This window comes from Miscanthus floridulus, chromosome 7 (genome assembly GCF_019320115.1).
Source record: "Miscanthus floridulus cultivar M001 chromosome 7, ASM1932011v1, whole genome shotgun sequence".
Taxonomy (NCBI): Eukaryota; Viridiplantae; Streptophyta; class Magnoliopsida; order Poales; family Poaceae; genus Miscanthus; species Miscanthus floridulus.
In genome coordinates this window covers 7,097,313-7,118,307 of record NC_089586.1, presented here as the reverse complement: position 1 = coordinate 7,118,307, position 20,995 = coordinate 7,097,313, and the positions used below count along the sequence as shown (strand labels likewise).

The 20,995-nt window shown below is 44.1% G+C and overlaps 2 protein-coding genes across 2 annotated transcripts; one reads left to right on the top strand and one right to left on the bottom strand.

Moving 5' to 3' along the window:
• Positions 1–1,843: 1,843 nt before the first annotated feature.
• LOC136464984 (secreted RxLR effector protein 161-like) lies at positions 1,844–2,503 on the bottom strand. The gene has a single exon (XM_066463901.1). The coding sequence runs from the start codon at positions 2,501–2,503 to the stop codon at positions 1,844–1,846; it is 660 nt and encodes a 219-aa protein (XP_066319998.1).
• Positions 2,504–13,520: 11,017 nt separating this feature from the next.
• On the top strand, positions 13,521–20,974 carry LOC136464983 (uncharacterized). The gene is made up of 11 exons (XM_066463900.1): positions 13,521–13,723; positions 14,600–14,700; positions 15,119–15,591; positions 15,742–18,431; positions 18,514–18,568; positions 18,660–18,866; positions 18,936–19,082; positions 20,347–20,463; positions 20,600–20,677; positions 20,770–20,922; positions 20,969–20,974. Exons 3-11 carry the CDS (start codon positions 15,151–15,153, stop codon positions 20,972–20,974), a joined length of 3,894 nt encoding a protein of 1,297 aa, XP_066319997.1. The 5' UTR covers positions 13,521–13,723; positions 14,600–14,700; positions 15,119–15,150.
• Positions 20,975–20,995: the final 21 nt, after the last annotated feature.

Sequence of the window (20,995 nt, the reverse complement as noted above, 5' to 3'; positions counted from 1 at the left end):
ACATGATAATCCTGCTGATATGATGACAAAGCCAGTTCCTGTTGCTAAATTTGAGCTTTGCTCAAACTTAGTTGGTATAACTGTTTAGCCCAAGAGGCTATTTGGCACCAGAGGTATTCTCTTTGTTGTTTTAGGGTAAAAGGTTCGTTTTATGCTACAAGAAGAAATTTGTCTCAAGGTGGAGTTTGTTGAGTTGTGATCCAAATTCAGTTATACAATATAAAGGCTAACTTCTGACGGAGCGAAGCGAGGCCCGTCGCCGGGAGGCTTAGGCCGAAGCGAAGCGGACCCCTCGGATGCGATCTTCACCTCGCCCGAGCCCTACCGTAAGGCCTCGGGCGGAGCCAACCTCTCGGGAGCAGTCTCCGCCTCGCTTGAGCCCTCATGATGTTATCACAGCGCTCGACCCAGCCGCTAGGCCTCGGGCGCACCTGGCCCGTCTGTAGGGTTATGAGGATGCTACGCTAGCAGAAAAATAAAAATTCGACCTCATAAACCTGGATCTACTGCTAGTTATAGATCACGGGATTACCACTAGACGCGTAGGTGCAGCAGAAGTGACTCGATGTAGTCGTACACGTCATAGTAGTGCCGTGCAGTTGCAAGGTCATCCGTCCATCCCTCCCTCTCATGCGGTTCGTCCTTGTGCTCCAGATGCAGCACCTCCGAGGTATCCACACGTACAAGGAGGAAGCGTCACGCCTCCAGACTACTAGGTCCATGAGGAACAATAGGCATGGGTGTGGGATATGCAGCGGCTGCCCTAATAGCGTGTCTAGCCCCGTTGCCCACCCCATCTATTTATAGGCGTCCCTAATGAGCTGCCGAGATGGAGGCCCATTAGTAACCCTAAGCCTTGTCTAACTCGGATCCAATCCAAATTAGGCTTCTAGCCCCTTAAGCGTGCGACCCTATGGGTTCACGCACACATAGACATGGCCCGAATATTCTTACTCAGCCATTAGTTGATAGCGGCCTCTAGCAAGGCGTGTAAACTCCTATGCATACGCAAAGATCATATCAGACGAACCACCACAAAACCACATACATCTTATTCCCTTGCCTCACGATATTTGGTCCAGCTCATAGGTTAACACTTAACCCAAGCACGGCCATGCATTTCTTGATCCAATCATTCGAGTGGTCTAGTGATATCTCTCTTATATGAAGAGGGGCAAATTCCATCTTGATTGACTATGTCTCACAGCATGTATCCCGACAAACCCGAAAACCACCTTTATAACTACCCAGTTACGGAATAGCGTTTGATAGTCCCTGAGTAGGTCGTTTCACATTTTGAATACATACGACAATATCAGGTCTAAGGACATAACGTATATGATATGTATAGAGATAATTAGAACATCTCACGTTGGGTCAGTCCAGCCCCATGTCATACATGTGCCCACACTATTAGTTTGACATCTCTATGTCCATGACTTGTGAAACATAGTCATCAACTAATATATATGATGGTCTAATATTCATGTGTATCCTCACACGAACTCCGATCAGGGACAACTTTAGAATAACCATACAAGTAAAAGAGTTTCACAAACAATTCTCATAATTGCCAATCGATACAAGTTGTCTTTAATGGATATTCATTGAACTCATAATATATCTTGGATACAACGCAATATAATCATCTCTATGATTACCTCTAGGGCATATTCCCAACAATCTCCCACTTGCACTAGAGTTAATCTCGAAGATATCTAATACCCATAGCTCTCATGTGCGCCTCATGCTTAGGCCGTGGAAGAGCCTTTGTCAAAGGATACGCAACATTCAAATCCATGTGTATTTTGCACATTTTGATCTCACCTCTTCTATTGAATTCTCAAATAAGGTGAAATTTCTGCAGTACATGTTTGTTCTTTTGGTGATTCATTGGCTCCTTAGCCTGCGCAATTGCCCCATTGTTGTCACAATGTAGATTCAATGGGCTGGACGCTTTTGGAAACACACCAAGATCAATGAGAAACCTCCTCATCCAAACACCTTCCTTCGTAGATTCAGAAGCTGTGATGTACTCGGCTTCTGTTGTAGAATCGGTCACCGTCTCCTGCTTGGAACTTTTCCAACTTACTGCACCACCATTTATTGTGAACACAAAACCTGATTGAGACTGTGAATCATCCATGTCAATTTGGAAGCTAGCATCGGTGTAACCATTTACAACAAGCTCATCCTCACCTCCATAGATTAGGAACACATCTTTAGTCCGTCTTAAGTACTTAAGAATGTTTTTAACAAGTGTCCAGTGACTCTCACCTGGATCAGCTTGGTACCTGCTCGTGACACTTAGAGCATATGATACATCTAGGCGAGTACATATCATGGCATACATGATGGAACCAACCACCGAGGCATATGGAATCTTACTCATGCGCTTTCGCTCTTCAACTGTCGAAGGACATTGTTTCATGCTAAAGCGCATACCATGTGACATAGGCAAGAACCCTTTCTTGGACTGTTCCATGTTGAACCGTTTCAACATTTTGTCGATGTACGTATCTTGGCTTAATCCTATAAGCCTTTTCGATCTATCTCTATAGATCTTGATGCCCAAAATGTATGCTGCTTCTCCTAAATCCTTCATAGAAAAAGTATTATTCAGTGAAGTCTTCATGGATTGCAATATTGGAATATCATTCCCAATCAATAATATGTCATCCACATAAAAGATCAGAAATACAACAGCACTCCCACTTTCCTTCTTGTAAACACAAGGTTCTTCTTCATTCTGACGGGAAGCCAAACCCTTTGACCACTTCATCAAAACGAATGTTCCAACTCCGAGATGCTTGCTTTAACCCATAAATGGATTTCTGAAGCTTGCAAATTTTTCCAGCATTGTTCGGATCAACAAAACCTTCTGGCTGTATCATATACACGTCCTCATCCAAATTTCCATTTAGAAAGGCTATTTTAACATCCATCTGCCATATCTCATAATCGAAATAAGCAGCTATTGCTAGAATGATTTGGATAGATTTAAGCATCGCTACCGGCGAGAAAGTCTCGTCATAGTCAATTCCTTGAACTTGCCGAAAACCCTTTGCTACAAGTTGAGCTTTATAGATGTGAACGTTTCCATCCATATCCTTTTTCTTTTTATAGATCCATTTGCACTCTATGGGTTTAACCCCATCAGGTGGGTCAACCAAGTTCCAAACTTGATTGTTTCCCATGGAATCTATCTCGGATCTCATGGCACTTTGCCATTTCTCGGAATCTGGGTCCATCATTGCTTCTGCATAAGTCGCAGGTTCGTCATCGTCTAACAATAACAAATCCCCACGCAACTCATGGATTCTTGCTGACCTTCGTGGTTGTGGTGGTGATTCTATTGTCACGGGTATCTTAACTTGTTCTGCTACATTAGCATCACTCGTAGAGTCCTTCCCAACTGGCTCATCTTGAACTTCTTCAAGATACATCTTCTGTCCACTTTTCTCTCTTTTAAAAAACTCTTTCTCTAAGAAAACACCATTCCGAGCAACAAACACTTTGCCCTCTGATCGGTTGTAGAAGTAATACCCTAAAGTTTCCTTCGGATATCCCACAAAAAAGCATTTGTCCGACTTGGGTGTTAGTTTATCTGACATAAGTCGTTTGACATAAACTTCACAACCCTAAATTTTCAGAAAAGACAAACTGGGACTCTTACCAGTCCACATCTCATGTGGTGTCTTAACTAGGACTTAGACGGTACCCTATTCAATGTGAAAGCGGCTATTTCTAGAGCATATCCCCAAAACAATAACGGTAGGTCTGACTGGCTCATCATAGATCGAACCATGTCCAACAAAGTCCAATTACGTCGCTCGGACACGCCGTTTCTCTAAGGCATTCCAGGTGGCGTAAGCTGTGGAACAATTCCGCAACTCTTTAGATGATTGCTAAACTCGTGGCTCAAATATTCGCCTCCACGATCAGATCGTAAAGCCTTAATTTTCTTGCCACGTTGATTCTCTACTTCACTCTAAAACTCCTTGAACCTTTCAAAAGTCTCAGACTTATGTTTCATTAAGTAGACATATTCATATCTACTAAAATCATCAGTGAAGGTTATGAAGTATTGGAATCCGCCTCTTGCTGTCGTACTCATTGGTCCGCACACATTAGTATGTATGAGTTCCAGCAAGTCTGCCGCCCTCTCAGGAAAACCTGTAAAAGGCGTCTTGGTCATCTTGCCCAGCAGGCAAGCCTCACATGTCTCGTATGATTTAAAATCAAACGAAGTTAAAAGCCCATCAGAATGGAGCCTCTTCATGCGATTCTCACTTATATGACCTAAACAACAATGCCACATATAGGTAGGACTTAACTCATTAAGCCAAGGCCTTTTAGCACTTATATTACAGACAGGAGCATCATCAAGATTTGAAATAAATAACCCATTCACAATGGATGCAGAAGCCATAAACATACCATTTTTAAAGATCACACAACCATTGTCTTTACTCACAAATGAATAACCATCCTTCATCAAACATGAAGGTGACACAATGTTTCAACTTAAACTAGGAACAAAATAACAATTATTCAACTCCATAATAAATCCTGATAGGGTTTGTAGTTGCATCGTCCCGACGTTCAACGCAGCAACTCTTGCATTATTGCCCACGCAAAAATCAACTTCTCCCTTTTCCACGCTTCTACTTCTTATCATTCTCTGCATCATATTGCAAATATGAGCAACCGATCCGGTATCAAATACCCAAGAATTAATATAAGAATTAGCAAGGAAAATCTCCGTAACATAAACAACAAGTGTACAAGCTGTGGGAGTACCTTTACTGCCGTGATCCTTTATGGATTCCAGGTACAGGTTGCAGTTCCTCTTCTAGTGACCTTTCCCGTGACAATGAAAGTACTCAGCATCAGCAGCTAGTCCGGCCTTGGGCGCAGATGGGTTTGGCTTAGAGATCTCATTTTTAGCCTTGCCCTTTTTCTTCTTCCAAGAATTGCCCTTCCTTTTAAATTTAGGCTTGTTTTGGACAACCATCACATGGCTACTGCTAGCACCTTTCTTTATATCAGCCTCTGCTATTTTAAGCATGCCACATAATTCATTCAAGCCCTTCTCCGCCCCATGCATATGGTAGTTCGAGATGAAATTCCCGTAGCTAGACGGAAGAGACGCAAGAATAAAATTAGTAGCCAACTCTTGGCCAATTGGGAAGCCCAGCTTCTCCAACCTTTGAGTGTAACCAACCATTTTGATCACATGTGGCCCAACTACCGCGCCCTCTGCTGGCTTGCTCTCTACAAAAGCCTTTGAGACATTGAACCTTTCAGTCCTAGCTTGAGTCTGGAACATATCATCGAGCGCCACGATCATATCATAAGCTGCATGATTATTGTCAAACTGCATCTGTAGATCTGGTTCCATACAAGCAAGCATAAGGCAACTTACTTCAAGATCAGCATCACATGCTTTCTTGTAAGCGGGTTTCTCTGCAGCAGGTGCATTATCAGCAGGCTCATCTGGTAATGGGGTGTCTAGAATATCTTCCTTTTTCTCAGCCCTGAGAACAATTCTCAGGTTGCGGATCCAATCCGCATAGTTTGTTCCATTCAACTTATCTTTCTCAAGAATTGAACGCAAAGTAAATAGTTGGTTGCCAGGCGCCATTTATCTACAACAAAAGTAATACAAAATACTAAGACAATGTATCCAAGACAGAGTAAACAATATTAAACCTTTAATAGAATCTACTCCCACTAAAATCAATATCCCTCTATTGAAACTTAGTGATTCAAGACCCACAACTAACAAGTCTACTAGTGAGCTTTAGCATCACCGCTAGAAGACATGGTAGATCGGTAAGCAACTCTTTGCTAATCATATCACATATGACTCTTGTTGTTGGGTAGCATCTCTATGCTTTGGTGCCCAACTACTCATGCTCCAAGGTCCCTAACCGTTAGGATGACCTTATCCAAGTAACCAACCATTTTGCTGTAAGTATCCGATACGAACCTGTCTAGTCAAGGAAAACCAGTGGCACCCTAATTTCATAGGCCCACCACCGATTGTACAAGACACATGACAGTGCAAGGTTTGGGGAGCATTCTAACTTAAACATTGCTGAGGGATCGTTCTACTTCACTATCGTATGTAGACAAAAATATTATCGCACGTGAAAGTAGAACATAGTAAGAACGGCATTAACACATATATGACTTGGTATAGCCCATTGTTCCTTTGGGGATCTCCATCTCCATCGAACTATTCATCATGACGATCTCCATCTCCATGATCCATGTATGCCATCCTTCAGTGATGAATCCACCAAGACTAGCCATCACTAACGCAAGGTAGTGAAGAAAATTACATAGTCGCGGATAGAACCATCACAGTTTGACAAGTAGGTCATTACATCAAATTGACAATATCTTTGTGGCTCCAACCATATTGTCATACTCACGACATGCAAGCCATGAATTAATTACATACATGCATCACATACACATACAGGCTATACCAGTCATAAATTCCTGCAAAACAGAGTTAACCGATTCCGACGTCTAATCTTAAAACGCCGAAAACACCATCTTCCTGGCCATTTTTTGCAAATATAATTTCAGTGAAACGGCCACAGGACATCATCAACGGATGTAAAAATTTTTTCTCTACAATTTTTGTTTAGAGTTCGTCTCAATCCGAGGTCGTATGCAAAAGTTACGGCTGTTTTACCGAACAACACTTTTTCTTGCACCCCGGCGCCCGGCAGTAGATCCTATCTATCACCGCTGCGCATCACATGCACTCGGCACTTGACCTAGGTTCGATTCGATCAACAGAATTGATCTTCATCTTGCCATGACTGGATTTACATGTATCACTTAACTCGGATGGCGGAATTCCAACTGGTACGAGTAGATCGTTACAAGACCAACACGGTAAAATCATGAACCATGATCAGAGACTCATCTACTACCACGCATATCTTCATATGCACGCATCTGAACCTATAACAACGTAGTAATAGCTCCGATACCACTGTAGGGTTATGAGGATGCTACGCTAGCCGGAAAATAAAAATTTAACCTCATAAACCTGGATCTACTGCTAGTTATAGATCACGAGATTACCACTAGACGCGTAGGTGCAGCGGAAGTGACTCGATGTAGTCATACGCGTCGTAGCAGTGCCGTGTAGTTGCAAGGTCATCCGTCCGTCCGTCCCTCTCGTGCGGTTCATCCTTGTGCTCCAGATGTAGCACCTCCGAGGTATCCACACGTACAAAGAGGAAGCGTCACGCCTTCGGACTGCTAGGTCCATGAGGAACAATAGGCGCAGGCGTGGGATGTGCGATGGCTGCCCTAATAGCGTGTCCAGCCCCGTTGTCCACCCCATCTATTTATAGGCATCCCTAATGACTACCGAGATGGAGGCCCATTAGTAACCCTAAGCCTTGTCTAACTCGGATCCAATCCAAATTAGGCTTCCAGCCCCTTAAGTGTGCGACCCTATGGGTTCACGCACACATAGACATGGCCCGAGTACTCTTACTCAGCCATTAGTTGATAGCGGCCTCTAGCAAGGCGTGTCAACTCCTATGCATACGCAAAGATCATATCAGACGAACCACCACAAAACCACATACATCTTATTCTCTTGCCTCACAATATTTGGTCCAGCTCATAGGTTAACACTTAACCCAAGCACGGCCACGCATTTCTTGATCCAATCATTCGAGTGGTCTAGTGATATCTCTCTTATATGAAGTGGGACAAATTCCATCTTGATTGACTATGTCTCACAGCATGTATCCCGACAAACCCGAAAACCACCTTTATAACTACCCAGTTACGGAATAGCGTTTGATAGTCCCTGAGTAGGTCGTTTCACATTTTGAATACATACGACAATATCAGGTCTAAGGACATAACGTACATGATATGTATAGAGATAATTAGAACATCTCACGTTGGGTCAGTCCAGCCCCATGTCATACATGTGCCCACACTATTAGTTTGACATCTCTATGTCCATGACTTGTGAAACATAGTCATCAACTAATATATGTGCTGATCTAATATTCATGTGTATCCTCACACGAACTCCGATCAGGGACAACTTTAGAATAACCATACAAGTAAAAGAGTTTCACAAACAATTCTTATAATTGCCAATCGATACAAGTTGCCTTTAATGGATATTCATTGAACTCATAATATATCTTAGATACAACGTAATATAATCATCTCTATGATTACCTTTAGGACATATTCCCAACACCGTCGGGAACAGTCTCCGCCTCGCCCGACCCCTACGACGTAAGCATGGGAGCGCCCGACCCTCTTGGCATACTTCCGCCTCGCTTGAGGGACGTGTAAGGCCCTCGGGCGCAGCTGGGAGCCGCGTGGGCCCCCACCATGACACCTGCCTCCACGAATAAGACGTGCATGACCCCACCTAGTGTATGGGGGCATGGGAGTCATGGTACGAAATGACATGACCCCGGTCATTCCACCATGACCGGCGTCCACGCCTCTACAGCAACAGAGGTAGCGGCAACTGTGCTACCTAACCCCCTCTCTACGTAAATCTAGGTGCACGCATCGCCCATCCTTGACGGTACATAAGCACATAGGCCAAAGCATGGCCACAGCGCGTTGCACCGGTGGACGGAGAGGCCAAAAACTCGACGGCCATGCTGTCCTTGTGCTACAGAGTCGACTGCTCGTGCCGGATAAGGAGGAAGACAGCCACGCCCAAGGCCACCTTTTTGTTTTTCTCTTTCGTCTTTTTCCCTTTCACTTTTTACCACAGTTGTAACTCGAGCCCTCCCCTTCAAAGCTATAAAAGGGGAGGCAGGGATCCCATCTAGGGGGGATGGATCGACCCATCGAGAGGGACACTGAAAGGTCGAGATGGCGGACTAGAGGGGGGGGGGTGAATAGTCTTTTCTTAAAACTTAATCGCGTCGGCTAACCGATTCAAGTGCGGAATTAAAACTATCGGTCTAGCCAAGACTACACCCCTCTATCTAAGTACTCTAGCACCTTGCAATGATAGTAACTAAGCAACTAAGGTGCCAAGCTAGACAAGAGCTCGCCTAAACAATTCTAGTGGTAAGGTCACACAAACCTATGCAACTAGTACTTTGCCAACCGGAAGAGCTCCTACACAATTTTAGTAAGCAAAAGCATAAAGCCTAGGCTCACTAGCAATGCTCAATAACAAGGCAACCGTACCAAATTAGAGAGCGCAAATTACTTAGCTACACAAACTAAGCAATGTGACTAACAAGGTTACACAAACCAAATTAGCCATGCAAGGGAGCTAACTAAGCTACACAAGCTAAGCTAGCTACTAGCAAGCTACACATGCAAACTAGTAGCGCAAGAGCAACAACAACAAGCACAAGTATATGAAATGTAAATGCAAGCTTGTGTTTAACGGAATGCAAACCACCGAGAAGATGATGAAGACAATGTTGACACGGTGATTTTCTTTCGAGGTTCACGTGCTTGCCAACACGCTACGTCCCCGTTGTGTCGACCGCTCACTTGGTGGTTCGGCGGCTAATTGGCATCACCCGCCAAGCCCGCACGTCAGGCACCGCAAGAACCTACCCCAAAAGTGAGGGTAGCTCAATGACACTCTCAACTAGAGTTACTCTTCGCGATCCCCGCAGGGCGAGCACAATACCCCTCACAAGCTTTCTCTAGAGCCACACACAAGCTTCTTGCGTGCTTCGACGGAGCCACAATCCACCAAGCCGTCTAGGAGGTGGCAACCTCCAAGAGTAACAAGCACTACCGGCTTGCAACACGAACACCTAGTGCCACTCGATGCTATCTCTCAAAGCAATGCACTAGAGATCGCTCACTTCGCTATTGATTCGCACACTAGCTAGCACAAGTGAGTTAGAGGGCTTCCAAGCACACCTACACAAGCCACCAAGGCTCAAGGGTGCTCAGCAACCAACAAAGGCCGGCCACCACTTCTATATATAGGCCTCAAACCAATAGAGCCGTTATACCCCTTCACTGGAATTTCTGTGCGTCGACCGGATGCTCAGTAATGTTGCACCGGACGCGCCCGGTGCAGCGTCCGGTCACTCTCGTGATGCCACGTGTACTAGCCGTTTGAAAATAATCGTTGGCACGCTCACTGTTCTCGCACCGAACACGTCCAGTGTAGCATCCGGTCGCTGTCCAGAGAGGGTGCAGAGACAATTTTTGTCGACCGGACACGTCCGGTCGTCACTGATCGGACGCTGCCAGCGTCCGGTCGCTAGCGACAAAATCGCCCGAGAACCGCGCTCGTAAGCACCGGACGCGTCTGCTCAGCGTCCGGTCAGTTTTTCAGCCAGCGTCCGACGCAACTCAGAGAGCTCCCCGAGAGCTCCTCGAGGCACCGGACGCGTCCGGTCACATACAACCGGACTCGCCCCAGTGTCTGCACAAGCACCGAACGCGTCCGGTGCAGCGTCTGGTGCACCCGAGACCAGCGTCCAGTGCACTAAAAATAGTGAAGAACACTTCCGAAAATTCGCTAAATCCTGCCTCGCAAGCTCGGCAGAAGGGAGAGGGACTATCCACGAGTTTCTCCTCTTTCTTCGCCACCGAACTTCTACCCTTTTGTAAATGTGCCAACACCACCAAGTGTACACCACCATGTGCATGTGTGTTAGCATTTCACAATCTTACTTTAAAGGATTTTCACTCACACTCTCCACGCCACTCGATCTTATCACGTCACAAAGTTAGATCGCTCAAGTGGCACTAGATGACCGATATGCAAACAAGTTTGCCCCTCTTGATAGTACGGCCATCTATCCTAAACCCGGTAACAAACTTCTCTACACACCTATGGCCGGTGAAATAAAATGCCCTACGTTATACCTTTGCCTTGCGCATTCCATTCCACTTCATCTCTTCCAATGTTGATGCAACACATGCACCAACCATATCACAAATGATATGATCCACTTCATATCATCACGTGACCGTATTGGTTCATCGATCTTGACCTCACTTGCTCTTCACCGTTGCATCGGTCCATCGGCGCCAAGTCTTGCTCAAGCTTCACCGTCACACGCGGTCCCTCGCTTCGAAGCCTCCGACTTACCCTTCACACTTGTAACCGGTCCATCAATCCAAGTCTTGTCTTGATCTTCTCCACCTTAGTCACATGACTCCATGTCATGTCTCATATGCAATGAGTTCCTTCATCACACGTTCACCTGTGGACTAATTTCCTGTGCATTCTTATATCAAACACATATTAGTCCACTTAGGTTGTCATTCAGTTACCAAAACCAAATAAGGACCTTTCAGACACATCCACCCATCGAGACAGACATCGATCGACACACCGAGACTCGAATCCTACACCAAAAGAGATTTGGGAGCTCCTCCCTCTCTCGAAAGCTTGTAACCCCTACTACAAGCACCCCGGTGCAGAGTAACACGAAAGACAGCATCCACAAGACGTAGGGACATTCAGTCCGAACCAGTATACATCTTTGTGTCCACTTTACACACCATCCGGACCTAGACGCGCAGATACAAATTTACTTGTCACCGTGTCTAGAGCGCCATTCTAGACACCGACAATTACTGGCGAAAATTTTGCTGCCAGACACCATTCTTTGATGTTTGGCTATTCAACACCGCTATTTTCGTGCATTTGTTGAGTATGATTACAAAACTGGTTATTTTGCTCATGGACACCACACGTATAATTTTATTCACTTCTCTTTCAAGAGAGAAGGTGGGGAAATATCTTTTCTACCCTTGTCTTGATCAGTTGCTCACTGAATGTTTGCGTTAACACACCGGTTGTCCACGAAGAAGAAGCTGCTGCTGCTGCACATGGGGACAAGCTCCAACACCACCATCATCTACCCTGCCACCCCTCGGCCCCTACCTTGCACGAGAACCCAGTGTTCTTCGTCGCCGACCACCGCATCCTCTGCTCCGAGCTCAACCTGCACCATGTCAACCTACAACCTAAACCAAGAAGGCTAACGGAAGGCGGGCCCATGGTCCACGGAGGGGCGCGAAGCCAGAGGTGGGGGTAGGAGCGACGGCCGATGACTAGAACGATGGCAGGGGGTAGCCGAAGATGGGCATGGTGGCGGTGAGGTTTGGTGGCAGCTCGAGTAGTGGGTTTCAGCCGGGTTTGAACCATGGGGGTAGCTTCCTTGGGTCGAGAGCATTCCATTTTGGCCCTTAGCCGGGCTGGTGGAGGACCTTGGGAGAGAGAGACCGGAGGCTGAGAATTATCGCGGTGCGGCTGGATTGGCCGGTGGAGGCGGGATAGGAGCTGCGCCGCCGGGAGCTTCGCCTCTGCACTGGCAGCAAGAGAGCTCCGCCCCTAGCCGGAGGACGAAGAAGAGGCAAAAAAAGACATTTCCCTACACTCTCTCTACAGATCCGAGAAAATGAGTAAAATAATGCGTGCGGTGTCCAGGAGAAAAAAAAACCCTATGTTTTGTAGTGGTACTCAGCAAATACACGAAATAGCGGTGTTGAACAACCAATTCCATTAAAGGACGATGTCGCCAACAAAATTTTCATGTTACTAATAATATAAATACATGAATAAGCTTTAGGTAATTTTATTTAAGTATTTAATTGTTGACGGTCAAGAGTGGCCAAGGCCTAAAAGGACCTCATGACAATATTCATGGCTTCAAACAATCAAGAAGAACGTTTGGAATACCACATTCGGAGGTTGGAAGGCGAAGAAAGGAGCAATTGGCTCTAGCCTACATAACCGGCCTGGCTGGTTTGCATTTGGAGCATGGAAGGCGAAGAAAGGAGCAACTGGCTTCAGCCTCCAAAACCAGCCTGACCGGTTTCGAAACCGGGCTCCAACTAATTTTAGCTAATTTCACAAAAATATTAAGGTGTAATGGGGATTTGTAATTTTAAACTCAAACTTTTGACATGGAGCCACATTTAAATCTAGCTACGACATAGCCTGTTGTCATACCGAATCATTTAAAAAATTTCATCAATTTTGATAAAATGTTTAAGTGTGAACATAAGTTATTTTAGGATCTGGCTTTTAACGTGGTTCTATATATGTATAGATATAGTCTTGTTAATCTGCATAAAGTTGTAGCTTGAGTCATTTTAACAAGTTTTAATCAATTTTTATTAAAATTTCAAAGTGGAATCATGTACGTATATATAGTACGTAGGCATAGTAATTCAACTCAAACAATGAATATGAATAAAATTGATCATTATCTAATGTACACAATAATATTAGATTTTTTTTTTTTGAAAACCCCAATAATATTAGAATGAGAAATAAATAACGATGATTATGAAATTAAATGGGGATACTATCCTCTCCAGCGGCAGATATGGGCATAGAATAGCGATATACTCCTGTATAAAGCTGCGAAATGTTGAGGAGGATAAGAAATTCTGTAACCCGAAAATTCTATTGTTTTTTTCCAAATTCGGAAATCGGAATACCGAAGCAGGTTCCTCTCCCGTAGTCCCATCCCGTTCTTTCTTGTTCTCTAAGAAGCTAACCCACTGTAACACCTGGCCCCGTCTCTCCTCTCCTCTCCTCCCAGCAGCCCCCTATTCTGGCCGGCGGCTTCAGCTGAGCGAACGAGCGCCAGAAGTAACCCACGATACCGCCCTAGGGTTGTGGAGAGAATCGGCGGAGACTTCGCCGTCGCCGCAGGAGCCCACCGCAGGATCCCACCGCTTCCCCCATTCTCCGGTAAGCCCCATTGTATTCTCACTGCTTCTCATATTGTCCTGCTTAGACACCATCAGTCACCGTAGATCGCGAGCAGAAGCCACGCGACCGGAACAGCATGACGATGTTGTGCTCGTGAACCAGAGCGAGGCGCGGTATCCGTCACCCGCCAATTTCGTAAACTCTTCTCGATCGTCTTCTAGAGATGTTTTGTTACAATGTTACCCATGTTTCTCGCCCTGGCCCCCTGGATTGGTGTATCCCCTTCGTTCATATATTATCTATCGCTTGCTAGGTTGTCAGGATCCCAAAGTTGGGAAGGAAATAGCTAGACTTCTGCTACCCAAAGTTGATTACTCTGTTGGTGTATGCCTTCTACTTCCATGTTTGGTTAAGTTCCTTAGGAATCCCTTACCGCACAAGCAATGAATTCCCTGACATAATTCCCTTCTTATTACCTGCAATTCGTAGTTTCAAGTTACTCTTGCCTATTTCAGAGTGATTTCAAAAATAGCTGTTCATTTGAGGATGGAGATAGTTTATAAATTAGAGTTGATGGCTGATGAATGCTTGAATTGGTGTTAGCAGGTTGTCATGATTTGTGATTATTAGTCTGATTATGTTCCTACTGTCCTTGATATCCTTTTTTGAGTCAGATTTGCCTTTTGAAGTCTGATTGCTTAAAGTTTAATCTACAGTTGATTTGTAAATATCGTTTTGAAATCTTATGTTGTTGTTCTCTATGACATGATTGGGATCTCATGAGTGTTCAAATACCAGATTATGGAAATTCTCCCGTTAAGCATTTTTAATATTCATTGAAATTGAAGTAATAGATCCAAGTGGTGTGGTACATTGGTTATCAGCTGTAATGGATATTTACTCATGGTTTTGCAGTCACTTCCGGCCCGTTTCGATGAAGTAAATTCTAAGGATTTGGATTCCATTTCCCCTTCCCAAACTGACTGTTGGAAGTTGATCTGCTTTCCAGATTGCAAGTAAGTATGGACTAGGGAAAATATCCTTTTGTGTTATGTTAAAAGGAACGTCTTAGTATCCAGTCTTGGTGTCATTTGGGTGTTATTGGGACAATGATTGCCTATTGTGACTATAGCTTATCCACAGTAATTGAAGCAACTTGCTCTCCTTTCTATAAGGAAAATGTTATTTTGATAAACACTATCAATTTTGATATTCTGTATGGTTACTGCTCCATCCTATTTGCCTGTACAGTTTTTGTTTTGTTCTAAGTATTTCTTCATGCTCACAATTCTATATGGTTACTGCTCCATCCTATTTGCCTGAGTTTTTGTTTTTGTTCTCAAGTATTTCCTCATGCTCAAAAATTCATGTCTGACTGTTAGGATAACCTTGTGATTTTCTGGTTTGCTAACTTCAGATCAATTCTTTTTGCAGTTGTCTTTGTTAATATTAGCTTATTGACAAAGATGGCTGATAATGGTAGTGCCAAAGGGGGAACTGGCGCCTATACAATTAATCTTGAGAACTTCAGTAAGCGGCTGAAGGTATTCTATGACCATTGGAAGGAGCACAAGTCTGATCTTTGGAGGTCCTCGGATGCTATTGTCATTGCTACTCCAGCACTTGACGCCCCTCCGCATTTGAAATCTGTAGCCCTGGAGATTTGGTTACTTGGATATGAATTCCCAGAAACAATAATTGTCTTCATGAAGAATCAAATACATGTTTTATGCAGTCAGAAGAAAGCAAAACTTATCGGGACCCTCGAGAAGGCTGCAAATGAGGCTGTTGGTGCGGACATTGTGTTGCATGTGAAAACGAAGAATAGTGATGGTTCTGACTTGATGGATGACATAGTGCGGGCTGCTCAGACTCGATCGAAATCAGACAAGCCAGTTGTTGGACACATAGTTCTTAAGGCGTAAAGGCGAGGCATGACAATGTGCCACCGCCCAGACGCCTAGGCGCCCGCCTTAGACGCCTAGGCGAGCATTTTGCAAGGCGCTTGGGGGTCGCCTGGACGCCTAGGCGACGCCTTAAGAACTATGGTTGGACACATTGCCAAGGAGGTAGATGGGGGTAAACTGCTTCAAACATGGGCAGCAAAGTTATCTTCGTACGGCATACGACCTTCAGATGTAACAAATGGCTTCTCTGAGCTCTTCGCTGTGAAGGACACCACAGAGATCACATGTGTTAAAAAGGCTGCTTACTTAACTTCATCTGTTCTGGAAAATTTCGTGGTTCCAAAGCTCATGAAGGTTATCACGGAGGAGGAGAAAGTCTCGCACTCATCGCTGAGGGATGAGACAGTGAAGGCTATTCTTGATCCGCTCAAGATCAAGGTGAAGTTGAATCCTGATAATGTGGATATATGCTATCCTCCGGTCTTTCAGAGTGGGGGTAAGTTTGATCTCAAGTCTATATGCTATCCTCCGGTCTCTCAGAGTGGGGGTAAGTTTGAACTCAAGCCTGGTGCATCTAGCAAGGACGAGTACTTGTATTATGATTCAGCAAGTGTTATCATCTGTGCAATTGGTTCCAAATACAGTAACTATTGTTCAAATGTTGCTCGGACATATCTTGTTGATGCTAGCCCTGCGCAGAGTAAAGCTTATGAGACCCTCTTGAAAGCTCATGAAGCTGCTGTTGGGAAGGTGAAACCAGGCAGTCAGATGAGTGCGGTTTATCAAGCTGCAAGGGCAGTGATTGAGAGGGATGCCCCTGAACTACTTCCTAATCTAACAATGTCAGCTGGAAGTGGAATAGGCCTTGAATTCCAAGAATCTGTCCTAAATCTGAATGCCAATAATGATGGTAGGGTAAAACAGGGAATGGTTTTTAATGTCTCCCTTGGTTTGCATAACATCCAGGCAGAAACCACTACCGCTGAGAAGACAAAGCAGTTTTCACTGTTGTTAGCTGATACAGTTTTAGTCAACGAAAGAGGACCGTCGATCTTAACAGCACCTTGCTCCAAGGCAGTCAAAGATGTTGCTTATCAGTTCATCAAAGATGCAGTTAAGATGGAGTGTATGAAAAAGATTATGAATATGAAAGAGAATATCAGAAACATTTGTATCTTTGGTCCAGGTCAAGCCAATATTGTTAAAGCACTATCATCTGATCCTACACTTTTGGCTCCAGAAATGATGAGTGATGCAATTGCTAGAGGAGATGAACCTGTGGCATTATACTACAGACTGGATAAAGGTCACAGAGATACGTTTCTAGTGAATGTCACCCAGTGTCCTGAAGTTACTGATTCATCAATGGAGTTTAATGCTTCATTCTCCATTGTGGATGGAGCATTAATCAGAGTTGAGTTAAACGAAGGGTTTACTCTCCAGTGTCAAAGTTTTCTTCGCCAAGCACTCTATGAGAGTGTAATACCTCTACTCTGTATCGATGTCCCTGATATAGCAGACGTTCTGAAAGATTTGAAAGAAGGTGAGCAAGTTCCTGAAGCTTATGGGGAGGAAATCTACTGTAAGTTATCAAAACTTATAAAGAAAGCAAATGACATAGGGGATAAATATGAGAATAATCTGCTTGATGATGTCACATTTGATCCCCGGAAAGCAAATGTATGTTTCTCTTCCTCTTCTTCTGGATGGGCATTTACCTTGAATGACCTTGCAAGGTTTTGGTCACCAATACTTGGTGTGGACCACTCTCTGTTGGTGGAAAGGTTATGGGGCGAAAATTTCTATGACCCAGAAAGTAAGAAATGGAGTAAAGTGCACACTGAAACCTCTAAGCGAGGTTTTCCACACTTTTGCATTAACCTCATCATGATCATCTATCAGCGCTGCCTCAAAGGTGACCAGGGGAAGATTGAAGCACTCTTCTTTGGTGATACAATTAAAGATCAACAACAATTTGTGGGAAAAGTCGGAATTTCTCTTTATAAGGAGTTCATTAAGAAATTTCTACCAGCCGGTAGAACTTTTAGGAGAATGATCATTTGGAAGCTCCCGTCTGCGCAAAGAGCTCAACAGTACCGAGTTGACCATCTCTACAGTGGCCCAGTCAATGATAGATGTGCAACAGCTATTAGGACCTGCAACTCGAAAGGTCCACTGATGCTATACATATCAAAGATTGTTACTGATGCTAAAACACATGAACCAATTGCCATTAGTCGCGTATACTCTGGAACTGTTAGGACTGGTATGGAAGTCAATATCCTGGGTCCTGCAGCTGAAGAGAAAGATGCGGTTGGACAGAGCTTTGAAATTGATCCTATTATGTGGATAGGAAACAGACAGCAGCAAGTTAAAACTGTCCATTGTGGCAATGTTATTGGGATGAGGGGGATTCATCAGCTTGCTAAAGTGGGTTGCACAGTAATATCAAATAAGTGCAAGGCGGCTTTTCCCATTAGACCAATCAGTTTTTATCTCATGAACAATATGCAAATAAAGGATGTGACTTTAGGCCCAATAGATGATCTAAACCAAATAATCCCAAGTAATGGCACACGTTTTTCTCTGCCGTATGCAGTATATAATGGCCTCTTCTCTCACCAGCGCAAAGGTATGTTTTGGTTTTGGGAACTCCATTGCACCAATAGAGGGGGTATCTTAGCAGATGGCATGGGCCTTGGAAAGAGCCGACAAGTCTCTGCTTTCCTACGGGGGCTGTTCAATTCAAATCTGATTAGCAAGGCTATAATTGTTGCACCGCTGAGTGTTATATATCAGTGGAAACCAGAGTTAACAAAAGTTGGTCTTCAAAGCAAAATGTGAGTTAGTCAAATGTTAAGTGTGAGTTTATCTAGTGTTTAAGTGTGAGTTTATACCACTGTAATTGTTTTTGTCTTCCAGGTTCACTGAAGGTAACTCTAAAATCCATCTAACTGCCCTAGAAAATGTTGGGAAGGTTAGTCTGATTTTGACTTTGCTCAGCACACTATTTCTTTCTTAGGGACTAGTCGAGCACTAAATAATCACTTCCCTCATCTCTCCCGCAGGAAGGCGGTATTGTTTTGACTACATATGAGACTATCCGCGACCATAAGCAGAAAATATCAGATAAGCTTGGTACTGTAGACTACATCTTCGCAGATGAAGGTCACAGAATAAAAAACGAAGCCGGGAAGGCTTCCAAAGCACTTAAGGGGATCAGATGTGACCACAGAATTGTGGTCACAGGGACACCTATACAAAATAATTTGATGGTACTATCTGCATTCTTCCCCTCCACCATACTGCTCTAAATCCAACTGCTAAATTGTCTCCTTGTGCAGGAATTTTATTCCTTAATGAAATTCTGCAATCCAACATTGCTTGGCAATAAGGAGGAATTTAAGGAGACTTTCTTAGTACCTATCGATCGTGGAAAGTTTAAAGGATCAACTCCTAGTGCGAGACGAAAAGCCATTGAGAGTTCAGAGGTTAATTATTTCTGACGGTTATTCTATTATGTTTCATATTTGCATCACACCTTTCACCACACAGAAAACAAAAGCCATTTGCCTTTCTTTAATCCCTCAACTGCCAGTGTATTGGGGCAAAATATTTGATTGGGAGATGAGATGTCCTGCGCTCTGGTAGTTTTGATTGGGGATTTGGTTTGGGGATGAGATGTCAGTTTTGGCTGGGGATTTTGTTGGGGATGAGATGTCCTGCGCTCTGGTCTTTTGAATTTCCATTTACCATCCAAGACCTGCTTTTGTATCTTGGCCAACATAATAGCAAGATGCATAGTTTTCAGTTGAGGGTTCAGACCATTAGTTCCCCTTAGTGAACTAAGAAACAAAGTACAGCTCATCAAATCCACTATTGTGCATAGAAATGTCGTATTGTCAGCATAATCTTCCCCCAGGCCATCCTGCTTACATTCTAGCAATGGGTGAGGGCAGTTGTGTTATCATAGAGACCAAACTGGGACCGAACATAAGATAAAAACTGAGCCCATGTTTGATTAGGATGTTGTTTCTTGTGAAACTCGATGGTTGGGTGTGTACTGATTATGGTGTGCCCAGTGGTGCGATTGGAGGCTGATGACGGTGAGGGTGAGGATAAGGTGGTGAAGTGGGAAAACTGAAATTTATCCTGAGGACTCGCACAAACGATCCATCTGCTGCTTGGTCTGTAGCTTCAAACCATCTGTTGATTTTGACACACCAAACCAGCTGGAAGATCGACTTGGTGGTGGAGTTGTTGGTGAGACAAACCAAACTCACTGACAGGAAGCTCCACATGACTTCCCAGCAACCCTGCGCTGTGATTGACGACTCTCAAATCCATACCAGGTTGGGTGGGAATTAAGGGACACAACTCAAATGCGCAGACCTTACTCTGGGATTGCTCAAAAATCCACAGTCCACTGCCACTGATGCCGCTGAAATCCCACCCTATGATTCAATGGCTGCCTAGGCCTGCCGGAATCCCACGGGATGACTGACTGCTGCAGGCCACTCACACTACCAGTATGCCCTCAGGCCACTCACACTACCAGTATGCCCCACACTACTCTCCACACGCAGCTGGATACACCCTGATTGATTCTGCCAATCTCCCTGCATTTTGCTCCTTCCTAGTACTGCCTGAACACAGGGGCTAGCTCCTTAAAAAACATAACAGTTCCTATGTTTCCAAATTTCCTAGAATGATCAATTTATTGAGTCCCTTAAAAATATTTTTCCCAGGACTTAGAACAAATTGGTTTCTCCATTTGTTTTACGAAGAAGCAAAATGACTTTGAAGGATTCAGGCAGGATAAAGGCCAACAAGTATGAGGTGATTGTCTGGGTGAAAATAAGCGCTCATCAGGTATGGAATATATATAATATTACATATTTGTGTGGGGTGTGTGGGTGGGTGGGCGGGTGTGTATGTATGTATAGCTTGTCAGCAAATTCACCCTAACCTTTGGACCTGTTTTACTTGGTTTTGTTTCTTTGTGCAGGCTAACCTTTATGAGGCCCTCATGGTTGACCCCAATCCCAGGTCGAGGAAACATGGTGGAGCTTTTGAAATTTCAAAAGTAAGCCTTCGCAATCCATCATTTTTGCCTGCTGTTGAGGATGCATCATTTCCACTGGCTCCACTGGCATGTTTCTCTTTCTCTGTATATAGGTGGCAAAAAGCCTTTGTTTGGATCCCAGTATCGTTGGAATGACAAGCGCCAAGAATATTTCACAACAATTTAAGCGCACCTTAGTGAAGACAATCAACACATCAACTAGAGAGCTAACTTTAAGTAAATTGAGCTTTTTGCTATACTTCCTGGTAAGTTTTTGATAAGTGTCTTTCTAATTCATGTCGTGTTATTTAGAAATAACCACCTAATTTTATTGTGCCG